This window comes from Ixodes scapularis, unplaced genomic scaffold, assembly GCF_016920785.2.
Source record: "Ixodes scapularis isolate PalLabHiFi unplaced genomic scaffold, ASM1692078v2 PGA_scaffold44__24_contigs__length_19508400, whole genome shotgun sequence".
NCBI classification, from domain to species: Eukaryota; Metazoa; Arthropoda; class Arachnida; order Ixodida; family Ixodidae; genus Ixodes; species Ixodes scapularis.
In genome coordinates this window covers 12,890,259-12,917,203 of record NW_024609873.1, presented here as the reverse complement: position 1 = coordinate 12,917,203, position 26,945 = coordinate 12,890,259, and the positions used below count along the sequence as shown (strand labels likewise).

General features: G+C 48.4%; 1 protein-coding gene across 1 annotated transcript; it reads left to right on the top strand.

Annotated features, from left to right (window-relative positions):
• The first annotated feature begins 1,185 nt into the window (after window positions 1–1,185).
• On the top strand, window positions 1,186–14,133 carry LOC120845276. Its single transcript, XM_040217112.1, has 2 exons — window positions 1,186–1,377; window positions 13,183–14,133. The coding sequence occupies exons 1-2, from the start codon at window positions 1,186–1,188 to the stop codon at window positions 14,131–14,133; spliced, it is 1,143 nt and encodes a 380-aa protein (XP_040073046.1).
• The last annotated feature ends 12,812 nt before the right edge of the window (window positions 14,134–26,945 follow it).

Genomic DNA, 26,945 nt, shown 5'->3' with positions numbered 1-26,945 from the left:
CACTTCCAGTACTGCGACACGTTGTGAGGCTATGGTTGATACATCGAGGAATACGGGAAAACAGCTGGCTAATCTGCTACAATTTCTACGGGTGGAAATCGAGAGCCGCGAGCGATCCTCACGCGACGAGCGTCCATCGGCGAATCTTTCACCCTGGGCTTCCAGACCTCGACAGACTATATCGATTCCTTCAACAATGGTGTTGCAAAACTCAAGTCATCTAGATGACGCTTGTTTCTTCTGTGGAAAGGAGAATCATGCTGCCAGCACATGTTCTTCAGGGAGCTCCTTAGATGAGAAGAAAAGGCGGCTTGCACAGGATAGCCGATGTTTCCGATGCACGAAACGAGGCCATCGCTCTCAGGATTGTCGCACCAAGGCTTGATGTACCACGCGCGGCGGGAGACATGCCGTCTCTATGTGCATCCCAGAGTGGCGGCCAAACTCACCTCATCGTGGAGCTCCGACCGAGAGCGGAGAGGCCACCGACGTCTTAACGGCAGGTTCCACATCTTCACCTGGCGGCAACGGCGTTCTCCTGCAGACTTTCAGGGGCTGGATTGTGACTGACAAGAAATCTGCACACATCCGTGGCATCGTAGATGGGGAAGCCAGAAAACATTCATCCGAGAAGAAGTGGCCACAAAGCTTTAACTGGACACTATAGGGTACCTCGACTTGAAATTTAACATCTTCGCAAGCACAGAAACAAACATTTCCAGCCAACGATTAAAGGTCGTGCGTCTCCATCTGCGAAGCCAGTACGCTACGGCGAGCCATATATTGGAGGCCGTGGTTGACCCGTTCATATGTAAGGAGCTTGCAGAAACACCGGTCAACCACTCGTTCATACGAACATTCTCGGGCGAGCTCGCGGACGAGTTTATGTTCCCCTCAGTGAAATCAAAAGCCGTTATAAGTCTTCTCGTAGGGGCTGACCAGATGTGGTGACTTCTTACGGGAGAGATCCGACGCGCTGAAATTGCCACCGAGCTGGTGGCCATTTCAACTGTGCTAGGATGGACCTTCCAAGGGCCGACCACCGCAGCGCAGGTGTTATTATGTTCTATGAATGCGGTTGTGTGTGCTCTCAGCGTCAGGGCTAGTCACGAAGATGATTCCATCGCTTTGCAAAAGTTTTGGGAATTAGACAGCCTTGGCATCGTGGACGAGCCAACGACTACAATGCAGGACCATAAGAACGTAATCGAACACTTCAACGAAAACATCACGATGAAAGGAGGGCGCTATCAAGTCGCTCTCCCCTGGAAGGACACCTCAGCATACTTGGAAAACAACTATGATGTAGCCCACAAAAGACTACATAGCCTGATCAGAAGACTGAAGCGGGATGGCACCGTTACAGAGTACGACGAGGCAATTAGACGCTATATGGTTGATGGGCATGCAGAAAGAGTCGAAGAGGACAGCCAGAACAGTGGACCCGTCTACTACATGCCTCATCGAGCAGTGGTTCGAGCGGACTCAGCGACAACGAAGCTTCGAGTCGTCTTCGACGCCTCAGCTCACGGACCAAATTAAACACTGGATCCCTGAACGAACACCTGGAGACGGGCCCGAAGATGAACACGGAACTCCTGCCAGTGCTGCTACGGTTCCGGAAGCAAAAAGTGGCGGTCACTGCCGACATACAGAAGGCCTTCCTGCAGATAGCCATCGCTAAAGTAGACAGGGATGCCCTTCGCTTTCTATGGTTTTCCAGAGCGTCTCGACCGCACGAGCCACTGTCTGTCATAGAGGAATGGCGAGGGACAAGAGTACTTTTTGGAACTACTGTGAGCCCATTTCTACTTGCAGCGACACTCCGCCATCACCTGGAATCTGCGAGAGACCAGAGGAAACCCATCGCAGATACTCTACTTCGCTCGTTCTACGTTGATGACATGCTGACAGGACATACTCAACTCGAACCGAAATACAAAGCGCTCCGTGCTACAAGCTTCTGCTCGAATTTTCGATCCCCTTGGATTCCATGCCCCCTATGTAATCCGGGTGAAGATGCTGTTTCAGTGAATGTGGCAGCGAGGAGTGGGATGAGACGATGAGCTGCCAGATGACTTGCGTGAAGAATGGATGGCGTGGTGCACCGAATTGAGAGATCTAAGGTTAGTCACGACACCGAGATGTCTCTTGCGGATGGATGGGGAACTGAATTCTTTGCAACTACATGTATTCACCGACGCCAGTCCTAGCGCATACGGGGCCTGTGCATACTTGCGCGTCGTGAACAACACAGGAGATGTTATCTTGACTTTAATTATCGCTAAAGTCAGAGTTGCTCTTCTCAAGACGCTGTCCCTGCCGCGTCTCGAATTGATGGGAGCACTATTGGGAGCACGACTTGATGTATCATTGCGAACAAACGTATTTGACACTGGCATCGAAGTATGGCACTGGAAGGACGCCATGATAACGCTGGGTTGGATCAGGGGATCTTCGACATATTGGAAACCATTCGTATGCAACCGGGTAACGGAAATCCAAGCCAAGAGTGATCCCTCCAGCTGGCACCACTGTCCTGGTAGCATGAATCCAGCTGACTTGATGACTAGAGGAAAGACCGTGAGGCAGCTCAGTGCTTACGATGAATGATGGTTCGGTCCAGATTGGTTTAGGCGTGACCTGGTAGACTGGCCTCCTGCGGCGTCTCCAGCCAATGATCTGCCCAGCGATATCGAAGCGGAAAGACGACATAAAGTGAATGTCTTGCTCCACGATGCAACTGTACCTTACCCGCTTCTGACTTTGGAGAACTTTGGAAGCTACACGAGGATGCTGCGGGTCACGGCTTGGGTCCTGCGCTTCGTCCAAAATTGTCGACTACCGAGAGGGTCAACGGAGCTCTCCTTGTCGGCAGCGGAAATTCGAAACGCAGAGTTCTTGTGGATAAGACATGCTCAGCATGAATGCTTTGACGCTGAGATTCATTCCCTCTCCCGAAGTGAAGAAATCTCGGCAAGATCAAAGATAAAGGATCTACAACCTCTCAGTGACGAGGCTGGCGTTATGCGGATCCGCGGCCGACTACATAACGCATTACTTCCGGAGGGTGCTAGTCATCCCATTATTCTACCGGAAGATCATCCCCTGAGTAAGCTAGTAGCCGCGTCAGCCCATCAGCGCACCTTGCATGGAGGCGTTCAGGTGACGATGACGGAGTTACGTCAGAGGGTTTAGCCGCTCAGCGCCCGGAGAACGGTAAAGGCGGTGATCGGCCAGTGTCGAGTATACCGACGCTTTTCTGCACAGCCAGCGAGCCAGTGCACCAGTCGCACCGCTACCGCGGGACACAGTCCGCGAGGGTCACCCCTTCCAAGTCGTAGGAGTCGATTTTGCGGGACCTTGGTTCGTCAAGACCGACGGTGACGACGTAAAGGCGTACATTGCCCTTTTCACTCGCGCAACCACTCGAGCTGTACACCTAGAGCTCGTCTCTTCCGTAACCACGACACCCTGGCTTCTGGCCCTTCGACGCTTTCTGGCTCGTAGATTAATACCGAGCAGGATTTACAGTGATAATGCTCTTACGTTCAAGAGGGCTCGAAAGACCTGAGGGCTATATGGGAAATAATGCGCAACCCAGTGTTGCAGGATTTCTGCACTTCGCAGCTAATCACGTGGAAGTTCATCGTGGAGAGAGCGGCATGGTGGGGCGGTTGGTAGGAACGACTGGTGCGTTCGGTAAAGGTCTGCCTCCGAAAGGTACTTGGACGACAGAGCCTATCGTTCGAGGAGCTGACGACTATCTTGATTGACGTTGAGGCTACAGTAAACTCGCGGCCCTTGACATACCTCCACGCAGATCCTGGCGAGCCAGGAGCCTTGACGCCAGCACATTTGCTCATCGGGAGAAGACTGACCACACTGCCCGAGGTCGAACCGCCCTAGGCGTCGTCTAGGAAACCCTTTGCCACCACTGGAAGTATCGGCAGCGCCTCATAAGCCAATCCTGGAAAAGTTGGAAGCAAGAATATTTCCGAGAGCTTCGCTCATCACATCTCGCCCGACTTGCTGGCAGCTGCACACCGAAAGTTGGGGACGTGGTTTTGCTGCACGATGACAACACCCCACGTCACCTGTGGAGAACCGTCCGCGTCACCGATGTCTTTCACGGTAGAGACGGCCACGTGCGATCTTGCACGATCATGTTACCCTCCTGCACATGAATGCCCGTGCAGATGCTCTACCCATTTGAGAACTGGTGATCAAATGAGCGGCTTGCTCATTTGGGGGGGAGGGTGTTGAAAATTAAGGTTTAAACGATCCTTCCTGGCGCGCGGGCATGAGAGCGAAAAAGAGAGAAAAGGAGGAAGTTGAAGTAAATCGTTCACCAGAGCTGGGTCGTCCTGTTCCTTTCCCCTACGAGCGCTCTCAAGGCGCAACAGCTACCTTCCAAAATTAAAGAAAGAGAGAGAGAGAGAGAGATCGGAACATGCTCAAAACATCGGAAGACACAATCTTTCTGAATCGAAGTTGAGTGAAGCTGCTCGTAGATCTCAGGAACTTTTTATTGGGCAATGTAAGGTTCCGTTCAGACGCGATCGGCGGGATCGCGAGGTATACCGCTGAAGAGTAGGGAATCTTGTATCGGGTAGCATTTAAGTTCCCTGCTCTCTGATTTTTTTTTAATTTTTGTGCACATTGAAATAAACTTTGTAAAATGAAAATAAATTGCGAATCTCTACTATTGCCAGACACTGTAGGGCAATTTCACGTAACTCATTTCCGCTTCCAGTAAGCCGCGTTCTGCCATGTTTATGAACCGCATTCACCACTTTGCAAGCAAACGAGTAGTTATCGGCTACGTTTTTGGCGTAGGTGAAACACGCGAGTATAGCGTTTCTCGAACTCTATCGACGACAGAACCCAGTAAGTGCAACTAGGGACGCATTTTTGGACCCTGTAAACACAGGCTTACTCCGTTTATTCTAACTTGAAACGTTACTTGTCTAGGTGAACGGCGTTTCTGAAACCCAAAAGTGAAGCCTAGATAAAAGCATGGACGCGAGGCTCGGTGCTGATTGATTGACGGGTTGGAGAGAAGAAGTGAGGTACTCGGCGCTGATTGGTTAACGGGAAGGTCATGTGACCCGGGGGGAAGCGAGGAGGAAATGTAGTCGAGGAGGCGGGGTGGGTGAGGAGGATTCGGTTAGAGGTTTCTGGAAGATCAGCAGGTTTATCATTCCAAGTGTACGGATGCAACGCCCTAAATTATCTGTTGAAGAGCTCCATGAGCGTAAGCGTCTGGCTGAACAGGCTGGACACGCTGCTGAACGATTATATAAACGTCTGTGATGGTATAACGTTTCACGTCTGCCGGGCAACGTCGACTGCTTGACTTTTCTGTCGCCAGCTCGTCTGCCGTCCGAATACAGACCGGTATGTGTAAAATTCCAGTCTAGCCGAAGCTCTTTTATGCTCCAGGCTGCCCTGGCTGGAGCAGTTCATTACAATGAGGAAGAACTCGAGCGATCTCAAAAACACTGCTTCCACTTATAACATAAGGGTAAGGTTCATCCACTTGGCGTCTGGCAAGGTTTTGAGGCGGAAGTATGTCACGTGAAACCACCATAGAGGAATGCAGTGAAGGCTATACTCGAGGGTTCGCTTTTCCGCGGAGCACGGGGATGGCTAATCAGCGCGATCGACAGCATAATACCAGTGGTTTACAGGACAGAGATAACGGTTGCGCACGAAGATACCGTCTGTGAAGATTGCACTTGTATGGAGAATCGTGTTTTTGATCTGTCATTCGCTACGTTATTTATGCACAACGCGATCATTGGCTGTATATGTGCTGTGCGGGAAAGTAGACGCAAGGGCCTTGTTCATAAATAGGCGGTTATTACTCGAGTAAATGCAGTAATTGATGTGTGCCTTACTAAACTCCTAGATCAGTGCCTCTTGCTCTTTCTCCTCTCTTGCCATTTTCTGTAAATTAGCGCTTAGGCTTTTCAATGCTCGGATACAAAATGCCCTTGACTGTTAAATACTGTGTTTGTTTACGCTACTGTAAGATTTAGTGAAATGTTTTTATTATATTTTTCAATTTTTTTATGTAATGTATTTGTCCTTCCGACTATCTAGACAACATATTTTGTGCAACCAATGCGATATTCATGTCCCATTTCTTGTTCGTAATCATCGAGGTAGGGGGCGTAGAGCGATAAACTGGCAGCCGAAAGTGACTCCCATCCGGCCTCCGCCATGTTGCACATTTTGACCATTAGACACGTGACCTTATCGTTTTACGTCTAGATTTTAACAAAGCACCGCACACAGATAGTTTAGATTTAATATTTTATAACACTACCGACGAGAAACGTTATGCTTCCTTTATTTTAGGTTCAAATTGTGTTTTTACGGAAAACATTTTTTCGACCTCACCCTGTAGAGCGCAGCTAAGTTCAATTCGAAACAATACACTTAAGACTCCCTACATGTAGGAATGATAAACGTGCAGCGCTATACCGCGCGCCTTTGTTATACCGAAGGAAAACACGACATGGATCGGCCGTTTTCAAGCGGTGGTCAGCTCCACCATGGCAGAGCTTAAGGCAATTGAGCAAGCCAGGCACGTAGCCAGGATTTTGTTTCGGAGGGGGGGGGGGGGGGGGGATTTCGGATGCGCCCCCCCCCCCCCCCGCCCCACTGGATACGTACCTGGAGCAAGCACTTAACTGCATTACCTCGCATACCGTACGAACTGTAGTGCTGGTCACCGATTCAAGAGCCTACCTTCAACGCCTAGCTAATCCTGACGCCATGACCGAAACGACGGCCACCAGACAACTTACGTTAAAGCAGTTGCACTATTCTGGATTGAACATTGCGTTTCAACGGGCGCCTTCACATGTGGGATTGTTTGGTAATTCCGAAGCCGATAAACTCGCAGTAGCGGCACATGGACTGCCGCGCACTATTCCCTGTCCAACAGATTTCAATGCGACGCGAAAGTCTATCAAGAGTTACATAACTGAACTTTCTCCGACCACATACTCCGAACATAATCCATGCGTCACAAAGAGTCTTAGAGGAAAGAAGAGCACTCTCCTCATAAGAATACGCAGCCGAAGTGCAATTACAGATGAGTTTCTTTTTAAAATATCTGCAATAAAGAGCTCCCAATGTCCGAACTTCAACGATGAAGAAAACATTTGCCACATCCTCCTCAAGTGCGAAGAATGTAGCGATCCACGTCACCGGTTCGTCACTGGGCTCGCCGGAATCGGACTTCGTGATCCAGACGCCGAGGACATCATCTATCCATGTGGTTCAGCCCGTCGCCGCCAAATAATACAACACCTGCCACTGAACTTTTTCGAATCCGGTGTCGCAAACCGCCTGTGAAATAACTCGACATTAACTCTCAGCGCGTTCACATCTTTATTTTATTTTTCTAAATTTTCCTTCCCCCTTTCCTTTATCCCCCTTTCTTTCTTTTCTCTCTACTTTCTTTCATGGGGAACCAGCTCAGCAATCCCGCAAGGACAACGTCCCCAACTACTCTCACGTCATCTCTCTCTCTCCCTAGGAATATTAAAGTATTCCTACACGCATTCCTACAAGCGACGCGCCCCGCTGTCCGCGGCGCGGAGGAAAGCGGGCAGCGCTCCCGCTCCTCCGCGGGTGAGGACAGCGGGCAGCATGTCCTGCTCCTCCGCGGCGCGGCATGACTGAAAGCAGAGCGCAGAACATGTAAGAAGCAAATATTTCCCGCTGCCCTTCCCCCCCTCCCCCCCCCCCCCCCCCCCGGGGCCATGCCTGACACGTGACCGAAGGCGGGAAGAAAGGGGCTGCCGAGCGCGCGCCACCTAGAGCACTGCAAGGGCCCGGGCCAGCCCAAAGACCCGAGCCCTGCCCGACTCGCGGGGCGGGCTCGGGCCGGGTAGCACCCATTTACTCGGGCCCGGGCCGCGCTCGGGCTTGAGCAAAACTTTTTCGGGCCATGGCTGGGCAGTCGTGTGCCGCAAATTTCAAATTGTTGATAACAAAAAGTGGTGCTCATTGATCTTTTAGGTTCAATGAAAACAAACAAACCAAATGTAAAATCATTACGGTGCCGTTAAAAAAAAAAAAGAGACGTTTAGCATTTGAAAAGTTTTCACGTGAATCAAAAGAAACGTACGGATTCCAGCAGCACAGTGAAAAAGTGCGGTCTAGAAAACGAAGGCAGAATAGTCGCAGGGTGCAACATAAGTGTATTTTTCCTCTGCTTTTCAAACTAAAAAAAGAGAAAAAAAACGTAAGCTTGACTTTCTACTTTGCGCAGGGGGCCTTATTATGCCACCAAAGATAAGCTAATTTTAAATAATCTTAGGCTTGTACAGCGTTTGAAAGATGCACTAGCATGATTGTTATTGTTTCTTTACAAAAACATGTAGAGAAGAAAGTTCTCCATGAAACGGATTGAACAACGAAAAGTGCCAGATATCTTCAAGAAATTCATAAATAAGATATCGGCCACTTTTGCTTTTTCTGAAAAACACTTATGAACTGCATATTTTTCCCATATTCTCAAAAATACATCGTCTAAGTCGGGATATTTATCGCGTCAAAAAAGCTCGCTCCAGGTTTAAAACAAATTTTAAAAAAAATATTCTCGCTTTATGTTTAAACTGTTTTTAGGTTAAAGCCTGCAAACTCTTTTCGGCTCATGTATATAATCTGTCAGGCTTGAGCCGGGGTCAGGCTTATATTTTAAAAAAATTTTCGGGCTCGGGCCGGGGTCAAGCTTCTGTCTGAAAAATTCTGCCGTGCCCGGGTCGGGCCCGGGCAGCGTCTTTCCGGGCCGGGTCGGACCGGGCCTAGAAATTAAAGATTCTGTCGGGCTCGGGCCGGGTTTGGGCCGTGTCTCTACCGGGCCGGTCGGGCCGGGCCAAGAAATTCCGTTCCGTGCAGTGCTCTAGCGCCACCCTCTCTTTGGTTAGTCGTTTTTCGCGGTCAAAGACAACGCCGGCAGTGCTCCATAAGACGGGGGCAGCTTCGCAATGCCTCCGCTAAATGACGCGAGCCGCGGTGTTGTATTTTAGGTTTTTATCGGAGCTATACACTGATATCTGGGACTAACAGTATTGAAAAATAGTTAATTGCGTTTTTTACAGCGATCGCAATACAAATCTCAACTCAGTTCTGCGTAAAATACTCAGGATTGGGAACGGCCACCTGTCTAGTGGCCAAATTGTACAACATGGCGGCAGCCAGCACTAATTGGCACGAGCTGTCTCGTGCACGGCCGCCCGCTTCTTATGAACTACATTTATGGCATCGCCACGTATGCGGGGAGCACTTACCGCTCATTCACACCGGAAGCGGATCCGCGTTCGCAAAGCGGTTGCGAACGCGGTTTTATAAAGATCCAGTGCAATTGCACGCGCACGCGAGGACATCAAGTGCGCGTGCAATTGTACTGGATCTTCATACAACCGCGTTCGCAACCGCTTTGCGAACGCGGATCCGCTTTCATTGTCAATGAGGGGTTAGTGAGATCGGTCTATTGTTTACAAAAGAAATAAAAAAGACATATGTGACAATGGTGTTTTTCTGTCTTTTATTAGCGGCGAGATGTTATAGTGGCGCCCTCCTACGGTTCCCCCTTGTGACTTCATTACCTTGCAAACAAGAAGTTCGACGGTGTTTGTAAATAGCACGGTGGAACCTTGAAATCATTGCGCTCTCAAAGGAACACTGCCAACACCGTCAAAATTAAAGTTCTTCCATTCCTCTTATTTCGTCAATGATAAACCCTTTCCGACGTCATAGTTAGCGTTCGGCCAATCGTGGAAGGCTGATCACAGCGACGCTTTTGATCGCTGATGTCGCCAATAATAGGCCCTGTCAAAAGTAGTGATTCAAATGACTTTTTTTTTTAATGTTTGCAAGCTAAAGACGTGTGAAATTTACGGTGTTCTTCGCTCCACACTCATTTCTCTTTTCGTTTCAGTTTCCGATGGTGTCAAGAAACTACCACTCTGCACCAGGTGCTTAGTTCAGTAAAACTCTTAATAAAATTCACCACATTTAATCGTAATGCACTGTCTGGGGCGTGCCGAAGCCTAACGATCGAAGGATTTACATGAGACTCTCAAACAAGTCCTTAGTTAAAAAGTCATTTGTATGAGAAATTTCTTGTGTCCAATGAACACATATGAATCATAACAGATATAAAAAAATATAAGTACCTTATAAAAACTATGCAAGAACTACTATATATTATATATAGGAACATATAATAACCCTATAAGGAATCTTGTGATGAGTTTCTTATATGGTTCTTATAATATTATATATATTTTATGGTTGATATATGTTTATTGGACACAAATATTTCTCATATAAATGAATTTTTTAAATAGGGGTACTTCATATAAGCTCTGAAGTCTCGCCGTCGTGACATTGAACAACAGCTATGCTCCGTTCAACCTTAAATTGGACGGCAGCGGGTGCTACGCGACAGCGCAGCTACTCCAGCGCGGAGAACATTGCACGTGATCTTCTGTATATGCCCGGCGGCGCGTGGAGCGCGAGGTCATGTGACACGCTGGCAGCTCTTAATTGGCTGAGAGAGTTCGTAGCGTCGCCTGAGGTCCAATATAATGTGAAATGGAGTGTAACTAACGTCTGGAATATTGACTCCCTATCGGTGCGCGTGCTCGAATTGTTTCATCACCAGGCATCAAAACGCCGCCATCAGCATGTACAGAATATATACACTTAGTTGATGATAGTTATCAAAGTGGCCAGACTGAATCTCGGAAAGTGTTCATTAATGATCTTACAGATGCTAGAATGTAATTTTAATAAATTATTGTTTTGTGTTTTGAGTGGTTTTTGCAGGCATTGAGGCTAAAGTTCTGGATTTACCCTTTTTTCGCCAGAAGTAGGTGTTTTCCTCTCACTTGAACTCTAGGGCGATAGTAAACTCGTCGCACAGCAATGCTTTTTTTTCCTACGTCCCGCTCGGGCATTGTAAGTAAAACAAAAAAAAATTTAAAACAAATCAAAAATGGAAAATAAACGTATTAGCAAGATTAGAATCTGTATAGAAACGCGTAATGCTGCGTTCAAGAAAACTCCTAAAACACCTAAACCTCTAAATCAGTGGTCTCCAAATACCGGTCCGCGGGCCGAATCCGGCTCGCGGAGATCTTCCGACCGGCCCGTGGCCAGTGTTGTAGCCGTCACCGAAAAATGAAACTAATTACGTTACTCGTTTCTTGCAAATAAGAGGAACGCGTTACTGACCTACATTATCCTAAAATAAAAAGAACGCGTTACCGTTACCGACAAAAAGTAACGCACGTTAGTTTTGCGTTACCTTTTAAATTATTAATTGCACGCTTTACTGCTTTGACCTTAGAGGTATGCATAAGCGTCATATTTCAAGAAACGTTATGTCCGTGCCGAAATTGAACATGAGTGTATTATTTTATAGCTTCACTTAATTACTCGCAAAGACAACACGAAGAAAGACACCGAAAAACAAAAAAAAAGCCACATGAATAGACCCTTCCCGAAATTCAGTGCCATCTGGTGGCTATAATGGCAGTTTAGCTTTTGCCGTACTAATGGCGGCCATGAAAATGGAGTCTGCCGTATTTTATCGGGTGCCGTCACTTTCGCAAGTTAACGGCAAACGACAGTGTGCGCTTCACTGTACATTTCCATCTCAATCTCTTTCAGTGACGATAGAAACAAAGATGCAACCAGTCAGAGTGAAGCGTCAACCCACGTACACGGCTTGATAAAGTTCTACAAATCAAGGGGCTTTGGATCACCTTGATGCTACCAACAGACTGGCTGGGTCCCGACTCCCGAGCTAGAAATGAACGCTTACGGAGATCTTGCTTTCAATTCCTGCTTCGCATCGTGCTAACGTCACGAATGTATAAGCCTCCAGTTATCTGCTATGGAGCATCTTCAACTTCTTCCTTCATCAGTAAACAGAAGGCCGCCATTATACTCTTTTTCACCCCAACTTGTGCACCGGAGGCTCCACCTCTACAGGCCGCGCATTGGCCAGTCACCGTCGCACCACCACGAAGCGCTCCTCCGCCATTTTTGAATCAAATATAAACAAAAAAGTGTCTACAAAGAAAAAGTTCTATACGAGCGTCGTAATCGTGATAATCCAATCATCTTAAATAGGGCTTATTATGTAGCACGTTTTGAGCTATAATTTTTCATATGTCCAAATTTATTGGTGTGATTCTTTTTAAAATACGAATCGCACGCAGTCGCTGCGTGGTGACTGAGGCCCTACTGACTGCGTTCGTTTGTTCACGGAAGAGTGAGTCGTTCACAAACAGAATTGCTTTCTTAATAAATACAGCACTCCCGACTTGGCTAACATCTTCTCTCAAATAAAACAATTGTACCGTCAAACTGTCCACTTAAACGGCGCAAGACTTGCAGCCTGAGTGTCTATTTCTTTACTTCTGTTGAATTTACGAACGCGTCCGGTTAACTCGGTGACGTCATGTTGTTGTTGTAGTCGGGGAATCGAATGCTCGACGCGCTCGGCCCGATTGCGTTCTTCTTCTGCGTGTTCAGATATTTTTTACAACTTTATCGTTCTGTTTTATTATTCAGCGTATTTCCTTTGTGGATATCGTTGAGGTAGTGTCCATGGCTCCATCTCCACCGCCGTCGAGACGTAAGCCAGCCGCCACGACACCTATAAATTTGTGGAAGAAGCATCGGCAAGGACGCAAGCTCTCGAGCGATTGCAAGCAGATGGTTCTTTCCGTGTACGCCAAGCTGCGAGAACAATACCCGGACAGGTTGAGGAACGACTTATACCAGCTGACGTCTGAGTATACTGGCGTCGGAGCACGGACAGTTGTTGCCATAAAGAAGGAAGCCATCACGAATTCCGGGCTCCTTCGAACTCCAACTGGTAAGCGCCCAAAGTCGGTTGGCACCCGTCGTCGCCTAGTCCAGTACGACTCTTTTGTGCTGTCTGCGTTGCGGTCCTGCGTGCACGGCTTCTTTCGAAGGAACGAAACCCCGACCGTCACGAAGATACGCGAAGCCCTCATTGAAGCGCTGAAGGATGATGAGGTCGCCGTGGAACCGAGTCCATCGACTGTGTACCGTCTTTTGCATGACATTGGGTTCGAGCTGCAGAAGAGGAGTCGCAACTCTCTTCTCATTGAGAAGGACGACATCCTTGTGTGGCGTGCGAAGTACCTCCGCTCAATCCTGAAGTTTCGAGCAGAGGGTAAGGCGATCTATTATCTCGACGAAACGTGGGTCAACGCCGGACACACCATCAACAAGATCTGGGTCGACACGACGGTGCGTTCTGCCAGAGACGCAGGAAATCGCGGCCTCAGCACCGGTCTCAAAAATCCATCTGGCAAAGGCAGCAGACTGATTGTCACTCACGTTGGGGGTGACCAAGGCTTTGTGGAAGGTTGCCTCGACATTTTTCATGGAGTGAAGTCGGGCGATTACCACGACGAGATGGATGGCAACAGGTTTGAACATTGGTTTGACTTGTTCCTGACCAAGGTAGAGCCAGGAAGCGTTATTGTAATGGATAACGCTTCCTACCACTCAAGACGCGTGGAGTGTGTCCCCACGAAATCTTCAACCAAGAGTGTCATCCAAGAATGGCTAAGCTCAAAGGGAATTGACTGGGACAAAGACATGCTCAAGGTGGAACTAATTTCTTTAGTCTCCCAAGTGCGACACAAGTTCCTCAGCTACCGAGTGGACACACGTGCTGAAACTGTTGGGTGCACGGTTCTTAGGCTGCCCCCTTATCATTGTGAGCTGAATCCCATTGAGCTTATCTGGGGGCAAGTGAAGAATGAGGTTGCACGAAGCAACTCGTCTTTCAAACTAAAAGATGTGAAGGTGCTTCTAGAGCAGGCAATCAAGAATGTCACGAAAGACAACTGGACCGCTGCTATACAGCATGTTAAGAAGATGGAAAAGCAGTTCTGGGAGAATGACAGCCTGTCGGACAGAGAGGTTGCACCAATCATCATCGAAATCAATGCCGGAGATGTCAGCGACGACTCCTATGAAGATGAAAGCTGCGATGAAGTTGTCTCTGGATCAGGCCAGCCACACATTCCAGGTGTGGAGCCACTTAATATGTAAGCAGTGTGGCAAAGTATTTCTTCCATTGTGCTCTCCGGGAACTGCTGGAGGCCCACGTGAAGCCTTCTCTGCGTATAAGGCGGCCTGCCTGTGTGGGCTGACTCCCGAGATCTGGTATGCAACCCTGCCTCTCCGAAAACGGCTGCAGCAACACGACGAGGCGACTTCGGAAGCCCACTTGAAGCGTTCTCTGAAAACAAGGCGGCCTGCCTGTATGGGCTGACACTCGACATCTGGTATGCAACCCTGCCTCTCCGAGAACTGCTGCAGCAACACGACGAGGTGGCTTCGGAGGCCCACTTGAAGAGTTCTCCGAAAACAAGGCGGCCTGCCTGTGTTGGCTGACTCTCGACATCTGGTATGCAACCCTGCCTCTCCGAGAACGGCTGCAGCAACACGACGAGGCGGCTTCGGAGGCCCACTTGAAGAGTTCTCTGAAAGCAAGGCGGCCTGCCTGTGTGGGCTGACTCTCAACATCTGGTATGCAACCCTGCCTCTCCGAGAACTGCTGCAGCAACACGACAAGGCGGCTTCGGAGGCCCACTTGAAGAGTTCTCCGAAAACAAGGCGGCCTGCCTGTGTTGGCTGACTCTCGACATCTGGTATGCAACCCTGCCTCTCCGAGAACTGCTGCAGCAACACGACGAGGCGGCTTCGGAGGCCCACCTGAAGAGTTCTCTGAAAGCAAGGCGGCCTGCCTGTGTGGGCTGACTCTCGACATCTGGTATGCAACCCTGCCTCTCCGAGAGCGGCTGCAGCAACACGACGAGGCGGTTTCGGAAGCCTACGTGAAGCCTTCTCTGAAAGCAAGGCGGCCTGCCTGTGTGGGCTGACTCTCGACACCTGGTATGCAACCCTGCCTCTCCGAGAACTGCTGCAGCAACACGACGAGGCGGCTTCGGAGGCCCACTTGAAGCGTTCTCTGAAAACAAGGCGGCCTGCCTGTGTTGGCTGACTCTCGACATCTGGTATGCAACCCTGCCTCTCCGAGAGCGGCTGCAGCAACACGACGAGGCGGCTTCGGAAGCCTACGTGAAGCCTTCTCTGAAAGCAAGGCGGCCTGCCTGTGTGGGCTGACTCTCGACATCTGGTATGCAACCCTGCCTCTCCGAGAGCGGCTGCAGCAACACGACGAGGCGGCTTCGGAGGCCCACTTGAAGAGTTCTCCGAAAACAAGGCGGCCTGCCTGTGTTGGCTGACTCTCGACATCTGGTATGCAACCCTGCCTCTCCGAGAACTGCTGCAGCAACACGACGAGGCGGCTTCGGAGGCCCACCTGAAGAGTTCTCTGAAAGCAAGGCGGCCTGCCTGTGTGGGCTGACTCTCGACATCTGGTATGCAACCCTGCCTCTCCGAGAGCGGCTGCAGCAACACGACGAGGCAGCTTCGGAAGCCTACGTGAAGCCTTCTCTGAAAGCAAGGCGGCCTGCCTGTGTGGGCTGACTCTCGACATCTGGTATGCAACCCTGCCTCTCCGAGAGCGGCTGCAGCAACACGACGAGGCGGCTTTGGAAGCCTACGTGAAACCTTCTCTGAAAGCAAGGCGGCCTGCCTGTGTGGGCTGACTCTCGACATCTGGTATGCAACCCTGCCTCTCCGAGAACGGCTGCAGCAACACGACGAGGCTGCTTCGGAAGCCTATGTGAAGCCTTCTCTGAAAGCAAGGCGGCCTGTCTGTGTGGGCTGACTCTCGACATCTGGTATGCAACCCTGCCTCTCCGAGAGCGGCTGCAGCAACACGACGAGGCGGCTTCGGAAGCCTACGTGAAGCCTTCTCTGAAAGCAAGGCGGCCTGCCTGTGTGGGCTGACTCTCGACATCTGGTATGCAACCCTGCCTCCGAGAACGGCTGCAGCAACACGACGAGGCGGCTTCGGAAGCCTACGTGAAGCCTTCTCTGAAAGCAAGGCGGCCTGCCTGTGTGGGCTGACTCTCGACATCTGGTATGCAACCCTGCTTCTCCGAGAACGGCTGCAGCAACACGACGAGGCGGCTTCGGAAGCCTATGTGAAGCCTTCTCTGAAAGCAAGGCGGCCTGCCTGTGTGGGCTGACTCTCGACATCTGGTATGCAACCCTGCTTCTCCGAGAGCGGCTGCAGCAACACGACGAGGCGGCTTCAGAAGCCTACGTGAAGCCTTCTCTGAAAGCAAGGCGGCCTGCCTGTGTGGGCTGACTCTCGACATCTGGTATGCAACCCTGCCTCTCCGAGAGCGGCTGCAGCAACACGACGAGGCGGCTTCGGAGGCCCACTTGAAGAGTTCTCCGAAAACAAGGCAGCCTGCCTGTGTTGGCTGACTCTCGACATCTGGTATGCAACCCTGCCTCTCCGAGAACTGCTGCAGCAACACGACGAGGCGGCTTCGGAGGCCCACCTGAAGAGTTCTCTGAAAGCAAGGCGGCCTGCCTGTGTGGGCTGACTCTCGACATCTGGTATGCAACCCTGCCTCTCCGAGAGCGGCTGCAGCAACACGACGAAGCTGCTTCGGAAGCCTACGTGAAGCCTTCTCTGAAAGCAAGGCGGCCTGCCTGTGTGGGCTGACTCTCGACATCTGGTATGCAACCCTGCCTCTCCGAGAACGGCTGCAGCAACACGACGAGGCGGCTTCGGAAGCCTACGTGAAGCCTTCTCTGAAAGCAAGGCGGCCTGCCTGTGTGGGCTGACTCTCGACATCTGGTATGCAACCCTGCTTCTCCGAGAACGGCTGCAGCAACACGACGAGGCGGCTTCGGAAGCCTATGTTAAGCCTTCTCTGAAAGCAAGGCGGCCTGCCTGTGTGGGCTGACTCTCGACATCTGGTATGCAACCCTGCTTCTCCGAGAGCGGCTGCAGCAACACGACGAGGCGGCTTCGGAAGCCTACGTGAAGCCTTCTCTGAAAGCAAGGCGGCCTGCCTGTGTGGGCTGACTCTCGACATCTGGTATGCAACCCTGCCTCTCCGAGAGCGGCTGCAGCAACACGACGAGGCGGCTTCGGAGGCCCACTTGAAGAGTTCTCCGAAAACAAGGCGGCCTGCCTGTGTTGGCTGACTCTCGACATCTGGTATGCAACCCTGCCTCTCCGAGAACTGCTGCAGCAACACGACGAGGCAGCTTCGGAAGTTTACGTGAAGCCTTCTCTGAAAGCAAGGCGGCCTGCCTGTGTGGGCTGACTCTCGACATCTGGTATGCAACCCTGCCTCTCCGAGAGCGGCTGCAGCAACACGACGAGGCGGCTTCGGAAGCCTACGTGAAGCCTTCTCTGAAAGCAAGGCGGCCTGCCTGTGTGGGCTGACTCTCGACATCTGGTATGCAACCCTGCTTCTCCGAGAACGGCTGTAGCAACACGACGAGGCGGCTTCGGAAGCCTATGTGAAGCCTTCTCTGAAAGCAAGGCGGCCTGCCTGTGTGGGCTGACTCTCGACATCTGGTATGCAACCCTGCTTCTCCGAGAGCGGCTGCAGCAACACGACGAGGCGGCTTCGGAAGCCTACGTGAAGCCTTCTCTGAAAGCAAGGCGGCCTGCCTGTGTGGGCTGACTCTCGACATCTGGTATGCAACCCTGCCTCTCCGAGAACGGCTGCAGCAACACGACGAGGCGGCTTCGGAGGCCCACTTGAAGAGTTCTCCAAAAACAAGGCGGCCTGCCTGTGTGGGCTGACTCTCGACATCTGTATGCAACCCTGCCTCTCCGAGAACGGCTGCAGCAACACGACGAGACGGCTTCGGAAGCCTACGTGAAGCCTTCTCTGAAAGCAAGGCAGCCTGCCTGTGTGGGCTGACTCTCGACATCCGGTATGCAACCCTGCCTCTCCGAGAGCGGCTGCAGCAACACGACGAGGCGGCTTCGGAAGCCTACGTGAAGCCTTCTCTGAAAGCAAGGCGGCCTGCCTGTGTGGGCTGACTCTCGACATCTGGTATGCAACCCTGCTTCTCCGAGAACGGCTGCAGCAACACGACGAGGCGGCTTCGGAAGCCTATGTGAAGCCTTCTCTGAAAGCAAGGCGGCCTGTCTGTGTGGGCTGACTCTCGACATCTGTATGCAACCCTGCCTCTCCGAGAACGGCTGCAGCAACACGACGAGACGGCTTCGGAAGCCTACGTGAAGCCTTCTCTGAAAGCAAGGCGGCCTGTCTGTGTGGGCTGACTCTCGACATCTGGTGTGCAACCCTGCCTCTCCGAGAACGGCTGCAGCAACACGACGAGGCAGCTTCGGAGGCCCACTTGAAGAGTTCTCCAAAAACAAGGCGGCCTGCCTGTGTGGGCTGACTCTCGACATCTGTATGCAACCCTGCCTCTCCGAGAACGGCTGCAGCAACACGACGAGACGGCTTCGGAAGCCTACGTGAAGCCTTCTCTGAAAGCAAGGCGGCCTGTCTGTGTGGGCTGACTCCCGACATCTGGTATGCAACCCTGCCTCTCCGAGAACGGCTGCAGCAACACGACGAGGCGGCTTCGGAAGCCTACGTGAAGCCTTCTCTGAAAGCAAGGCGGCCTTGTCTGTGTGGGCTGACTCCCGACATCTGGTATGCAACCCTGCCTCTCCGAGAACGGCTGCAGCAACACGACGAGGCGGCTTCGGAAGCCTATGTGAAGCGTTCTCTGAAAACAAGGCGGCCTGCCTGTGTGGACTAACTCTCGTCATCTTGATTGAAGCCCTACCACTTCGAGAACTGTTGCAGCAACACGACGAGTCGGCTCCGTTATGTTGCACAGAAATATTAAACACCGAGCCATGTTCAAGACGTCGTTCCATTCCCTTCTCGTCTCCCAGGCTAATATTGTGGGATTTAGCATGTCTTCAGCTTACACCGGCTTGTGTGCACGCATCTGCTAGTTCCTCTTAGATTGAATCTTTATTTAGGCAACAACATACAAACAGTCGTTGCCCAAGAGCTGACACAAAAGGCAAACAGAATTGCCTCACGAGGCGCCGCCCCCCCTCCCCCTCCCAATCACAAACATCATACACACTTGTCGTACACAATATAACAGCATAATAAGGGTACAGCAAAGGTTACAGAATAGACTTGCACAGCAGAATTCAATTTTAGAACACCCCTGGCCCCAAAGACGCCAGAAATGCAGTTCGTTGAATGCAGAGTACACAGGAAGTGCCCGAGGTCTAATTGAACAGTGCAGGTCTACAGAATTTGCTTGTGTTACCAGTTTTTGGCTCATGAGCTTACATCACATTGTAAACCTAGGACACAGGACAAACACGAAAGGGCCTTTTAGTGTTTGTCCTGTGTTCATCCTAGGGATGTACAAAATACGAACTTCAAGAAGGTTATGAGTCGCAAAGATGCAGGGCTGTGGCACTGCAAACAAAAGCTGCCACAAGTACATTCGCTATACACAAATGCATGCTGGTGCTGTCCCAGAAATATTTTATAGTGATTCAAAGGATTAGACCTGCAATGAAGTGACATAGTTCCGTACTAAAATAAGTGGATGTGGGGCGGTCAGTTATAGTGCCCAGATGTAGTACAGCTGCATCTGTTTTCTCGAAGGTAAGAGAACTGGGAACAAACAATGCAAGCATTGTAACAGGAAACTGTTTTGGGCAGTACAGTACAATACCGAAATTGTTCGTTTTAGGCGGTTTTACCATGGGGGAGGGGGGAAAGAGAACAACCAATGCTGTCTATATCCACCATTTGATCATACAATTTTTCGACTTCGAATGCTACATGTCATCGCAGCAAAAAAGCAGGGGCTAGAGGAGCTGTGGACAGTGGCCTGCAATGAACACAGAACATGAACCAGAGCTACTATGAATGTGGTATGCTCCTTGTTACCAACAATAAACCTTGTAGATATACTTGCAGTTTTCTTGTTGACTGATTATATTACTATAACTGCTCATATTAGACCAACAGTATTGTATAACTGCTCATATTAGACCACAATTCTCACCACTCCACATTCCCGGCTTTGATGCAGTCGACTTCAGCTGCAGAAAACACGTTTTACACTATTTTGAGAATCTGCTGAGTAATCCGCCTGTTACAGCAATCTGGCACTTTACCAGTCATTTCCAAATGCTGTCGGACATCTCGCATGCCTATCAAGCAGAGAGCCGTTCGCGGGCGTGGTATTTGACGCTGGAGAGACTGAAATCGCAAGCTACCAGTTCAAGAAGCAAACAATATAAACTTTTTCAACAAAACCGCGACCGTAACGTAAGTGCATGTCACATACCAGGCAACATAAAAAGCGCGAATGTTGCGCGGCAGCGAAGTTGCAAACGCGGTCCGCATGCCCGATTGAAAGCGATGGCGACGAAGCGCGACGATAGCTGCAAATCATGTTTTCTATGCATCACATTTCCTTGCAACTGTTGAGATGCCGGCCAGTGCGGTTTGATAGCACAGACTCCCGCTCTTTCGCGAGCGACCTGAGCGACCGCTACGAATACGCACGCCACAAACCTGCTTGCAACCCGCTGGCTGAATCAACTGTCAACATGCACTCTGACTCCTCCCAGTGGGAGTGCGGGTGAGGACACCCGGCACTCTGGTTGGTTGGCGCACTGATACAATTCTCTTTGAGGAGAATTCGCCGGTGCACAAGTTGAGGTGAAAAAGAGTATAGTACGGCACATTTGCCATTTTTCCGATGATGATGGTGGTCAAAGTGGCCAGACTGAATTTCGGAAAGGGTCCATTGCCGCCTAAAAACAAAATAATACTGAAGTGTAATTTGTTTTAGGACTTGGGAAGAATATGCAACGAGTAACGTAACTACGTTACCCTGTACTCGAATTAAGTAACGTTAGTACGGTACCCGTTAGTGTTTTTGGAATGCAACGAGTATGTTACCATATTACCGAAAAAAGTAACGCGGGTACAGCCCTTAGCGAAAAGTCGTTCAAAATCAGTATACTGAAAGTATACTAATAGTGAACTTAGGGTATGTACTGAAATCGTACTAGTTTCACACTTTTATGAAACAAAATAGTATACCTTTAGTACACCCCAAGTACATATGTAGTATACCATAAGTGCACCTCGAGTGTACTTTTAGCATACCATAAGTGCACGTTTAGTACACTCCATGCATGCTTTTAGTGTACTGAATGTACACTATTAGTACATATATGCGGAGTGTCCCAGATAACTTGCACCAAACTTTAAAAAAACAAAAACGGAGCGTTCTGCGGGAGTGAAACCATCTGTACACTGTTAGAAAGTCTCTTGCGAAAGTGCACGAAATTGTTTTAGTACGCCTATTAATTTAATTAACAGTAACAAGCTAACTTTAGAAATCTTTGTTTAAAAGCCGAGGTGTGAAATGGAAAGTTGTAGAGGGCATTAAGAAACACCCAATTGAACCATTTTCAACAAGGTGCGCTTTGCATGCTCTTTTTCCCTAGCCTTCAAAAAAACGCCCGCGAAAAACAAAAAAATACCCCGTGACAACTCGCTTCCCCAATCACGGCGTGCGAGCGCGCCGCGAATGAGCGTTTTTTGAAGGCCGGAAAAAAGCACGAAAACGTATTATGTTTCAAACACTTTAATTGGGTGTTTCTCAATGCGCCCTGCAACTTTACAATTGACATCTTGGCCCTTAAAAGAATATTTGAAAGGTTAGCTCATTAATCTTAGTTATTTACATAACCAGGTGCATTAAAAAGATCTGTGCACTTTCTCAAGACACTTGCTAACGACAGTTGATTTCACTCCTGCAGAGCCCTCCGGTGTTTTTTTTATGTATGGTACAAGTTATCTGGGACGCCCTGTATGTCGGGCGTTCTGAATGGAAAGAACGGTCTCAAATTGACCAGAAAAATCGGCGCCTGCATTTAAAAAGCTGACTTTTCAAAGGTGTTTCTTTGAACGGCTGCATTCCAACCTGTGAAATTTCATCTCATACGGCTCCATTCTCGTGAAATGTTAAGAAACGCCGTTGACAACTCGATCAATTGATGATGATAATGCAGAGGCGCCACCATCGGGAGGTGCACTCTTAAAAATGAGTCAGGAAATTAACGAGGAAATCTTTGGCAGCTCTATTCCTCGTGAGAATGACGTACCGGCGTCTTCTGAAACTGTGTGAGAAAAGCCATAAAGAAGAGGTGCACTGCTTTTTTCAACTAAAAGTATGTATGTGTAGCATACAAACATTATGATCAGTGTTCTTCGCGTAATTGATAAGACAGAAATTGAAATCCTACTTATCACTTTATTCAAGTTTCCGAGCCTGCCTCACTGTACACTCTCCCTTGTGATGATGGTATGCCATTACATCCTGCGTAAAAAGAGAAGAGAAAATTACCCTATGCCACTCTATGATATAACATCACATAATTCGCTCAAAGGACCACTATGTGAGGAAGGCAAGATAGTAACAACTTCATCCTGACAAAAGGGCGAGGAAAATCGGACATTATCGTTTCTGAAAACCTGATACCTGAAAGAAGTTCTAACACAGAGTAAACAAAATGATTGGCATTTTCTTAATGTCTCCTTTTCTTTTGCTGTGAACACACATAGAAGTCATACGCTATTACACATTCAGTGGTGCGGCTTAATTTATGATAAGTACTTTTTTTATATAACTTCGAGCTTTTAGAGAAAAGATTCAATATAATGGGTCGGACATAAATGGTTGCTATGAACTATCCTATATATTTACACATTATCTGGCATCATAAAAGCACTAGAGCAGGGTAGGGCTGTACTGCATCAATTATAAATTTCTAACCAATTAAAAATTTGCATTTATTTAATTTATTAGTATTGGCTATTACTCTTTGACGAAGAATAACTGGGCGAGTTGGTACGTCGGTAGTCTTTCAACTCCATCGAATAATCAGGTCCTTTTAATATTTTTTTCATGCTTTTGCTTTTTCTAACTGCTCTGCCTTTTGTAGCGGCTTTCGCCACCACTAAAAAACGTGACATCCAAACTCACTTTATTCACAACACAAAATCGCAAACTTGGAAAGCGTGCCGTTTCGGCATACGCAAAGAGATCGTCTGTCTCTACGGCACAGGCATCAGCACGGGCAAGAAATCATGCTGCTCGCTCTTGTAACGTTTTTCACGCTCCCGCTTTATGAAACAAATCGTTCACGAGAGAGTCTTGGAACCACACCTTAGAACTGGCATGACCTGTGATTGCTTGAACTGCCGTCAGACTGTACTTGAACGCTCCGCAAAAGCGTCGTCGGGCGACGGTCGTAGGGACGGCGCCCAGGACAGGCCCTCGGCTGGCCCTCGGTTCCGCCGCACGCGAATCTTTCTCACTCTGCGGAGAGAGCCATAAATTTTGAAGATACGCTCTTCTCAAATAACGAAATAAAACCGGGTAGAGCATAGTGAGAGTCCAGCATAGCTTAGCAAGCACACGGTACAAGACAAAGTTTGAAACAGCGGCGCACTTCGCAGAAACAAAAGGAACGTTCTCACCTTCGCTTGCACCAGTCGGCCATGACTGTCCGCCACTTGCGACGCTGTGTCTCACAGCTCTCAGTAATCGCTTGCTGTTATTGAGCACGGTATTCGTAAGTAAGGTATCTAAAATATCCGCAAAAACGGCTAAAACGTAAAAAGGAAGCGATGCTCGAACTCTCTGAAACTCCAACGGCGGCCGAACGGAAGCTGATTGCAATAGCGATGGTCTTGCGCAGTTTTGAAAAGTCTCTTCTTTTTGTTCTTTTTTTTTCTTTGTTTGAAGACAAAACTAAGTAAATCAATGTATTAATAATAATAATGTCACTTTATTATATTCGTAAAATATTAACAAAACGTTTAGTCTATCTTAGGTTTTATCTAAACTTTCGGTTTTCTTTTTCAGTGTAAAACCGAAACTACCTCAAGCGATTTCTCCCTTGTCGCCAAGGCTATTTTGATTCATCAGCGCATGCTTGCACCGCTGGTATTTCGGCTTTTCTGGAAGGATCGGCTCTCGCGGCACATAAATAATGGGGGCAACCTCGTGTTTTGAAACAATGAGCGTGCCCGTCTTTTTTGACGAGGGGAAGACACGTTAAATTTACGTCGATTTTTTACAGTGTGGAAATCTCGATCGACAGTGTTGTTCGTTGTTGCAATTGTCAATCTCTTTTCACGTGAATTGAGATGTCTTAGAGTTTTGCAAGATAAATCTACACCATGAAACACTTTCGGTGAAAGCTTGAGGTTGTTACATAAAGGCGCCGATTTCTCCAGCCAATTTCAGAGCGAGCTTCCATTCATAACATCACTTCGCTTACGCGGTTCGGAAGTTCATTTGCGCTGCATGCGACCGTGCAAGGTGGAGGATCTTATGTCCCCATTATTAGCCGTGGTTTCTTTTGCCTCCTGTCCTTTTGATTGCTGTGGATGCAGATATCTGAAACAGCGTATAGTACGCTGAGACCTGCATTACAAAAACACCGGATTATCCTACAAACGTAATTTGTCCACTAGCCTATGAGGCAGCACGCAAGTGGCGGTGCACTTTGAAAACAAAGTCATGTGCATGCTTTTTCATCAGCAGCATCAAACACTTGGTGCGATTGCTATCGATCGCCCAGCTTCCGAATAGTGCTAACAGTTTTTTTACAGTAAACTTTTATTCTTCAATAAAGGTAACAAATACAACTCAGGGAAAATAAAAGCTATCTTTGCAATAAAAGTAGACTGTTCAATTGATAAATATAGTAGAAATGACTAGCTAAAATAATTATTGACAAGTTAGATAACGCTACTTTCCGTGGCGTACAATGTAGCTAATTTTTCTATTTGCGCTTTTTTTAGGCGTAAGTCCATGTTGCATTTGCAACGTAAGTATGCTCTGACAGTGCCGGTCGTTTCCCCGGGGAACTTTTGAACCACGTGGTCTGCGCTGAAATGAGAAATGAAGCATCCCTTTGTCACATTGTATCAGCTATACCCGGTGATATTTTTTAATCAACTGGTTTTAGGAAAATTGGGGGCTCATGTCATGTTGATGCACTTTTCATGTGTGTCGTGCGACTCGGCGGACATTACACGGGTGAATAACCGTGGCAACATCTTTTTAAGTAATTAAAATCCGTAAATTTACTTTTTTTTATTATTGCTGTTTTAGAGGCAGTCGTTATTGGAGCCTAACACAATCAAAACTATTCACGAAACAGCAAGGGGCTTTAAGATATTTATTTATCAAATTTCGCACTTTTTCTTTCTCGATTCAAGAACCACGCGCGGCAGAGGCGGGCAAAGTGGAGAGTGAAATTAGCGGTTTTGACATGGCATATCGGTGATGGCATGTTTGTTTGTGTTAGCGAGAACTTCTCATACTGGAGTTCTATGCATTATTTAATTTTCTAGTGAAGTTACAACCCTCATAAAGTGCTGTCGCATTCAGCATGAACGAAGTTGCACTCTTTTGAAAGCGTGCCTTTGGTGGATGCTCCAGCATCATACTTCCAACGGTTCGACTGAAGGGAATACGTAAGAATAGCACCTGCGCTCTGTCCAGTGCGCTGTTTTTAATCAGGCGACGAAAGGCAGGGTTTTAGCTATGAATAACCCAAAACTCGTCACCTTTTCGCAAATTGTTTCAGTTGGGCTAGAGTTTATTCATAGCCCCTTTAAAATTGAAAATTCAACATGGTCAATTACACTGTCAATTCAAAAAAGCTAATTAGGCAACGTACTGTGACGTTTATTTACTCATCTAATGTCCACCGAGCCCCACAAATATTCTGTGAAAACGGCATCGGCCTATCTATTGCGTTTTTAGTGTGTTGATGTTAAAAATCGCACTATATATATATATATATATATATACCCGTTATTATAATTTGAGTACACCAACTGCAAGCACTGAAAGTAGACCTTTAGTATACTTAAGTGCACTTTCGGTATATTGATTTTGAACTACTTTTTACCGCGGGCACTACGATTCTACTACATGTACTAGTTTTGTACGGACGAGTATACTTTCAGTCCACCGCCATTTTTACTGGAAGTATACTTTAAGTACACTTAGAGTATACAATCAGTACAAAGACCGCACTGAAAGTACACTTTTAGTATACTTCAGTACACTTCGAGTGTACTGGTTTTGAACGAATTTTCGCTAAGGGAGGTAACGCCTTTACTTGTAACGCGTTGCTGCCAACACTGCCCGTGGCTGACCGCGGTCCTCTTAACGAAGCGTGACCCGCGGCCCGCTTCCAGCAAGCCCGCTGCTACCAGCGCAACATCGCGCAGTACAGGAACGGTACCGCAACATGAAGAAAGATTTGAAAAAAAAAATAACTAGAGACAACTGCGTGTAGTAAAGCGTGTCCTCTCGTCGTATTATTCATTGGACATTGTTATCATCAGCATCACCATTCTTAGTCCTCTGTTTTATATCTCACTAACTACGAGTGGTTACATTCCTCTGCGTTCCCACGTATATTGGGCTTTCAGACCTTAATCGTACCTATTGCATATTCTCAGCAACAGTTCTATGATTCTCACTGGTCTTCTGCCGTGTGTGAACGTGTCAAAGTTTCCGTGCGCTCTGATTTATGTGTGGTGTTCTTTCTGTGTCTCATTTATTGTTTGTCATAACAAAAAAAAAAAAGGTGTATGTATTTATCCAGTTTCTTAACTTTTTACTCTGACATTTATCTTTTATTTATACGCACGACTAGGTTAATTCATTTCGCCATTCCTCATTTCCTAATTACATACTTATTTACCGGCCCTCGAGACAGTGGAGAAAGTTCCCCGATCCGGACACCTTAGCAAAAAACGTTTGGGAGACCCCTGCTCGAGATGAACCAATCGGAAGTCCTTAATAACCAAAAGACGCTTTGCAGATACCAAAATGCAAATACATTAAGCGATGCAAAGCTTTTAGTACCG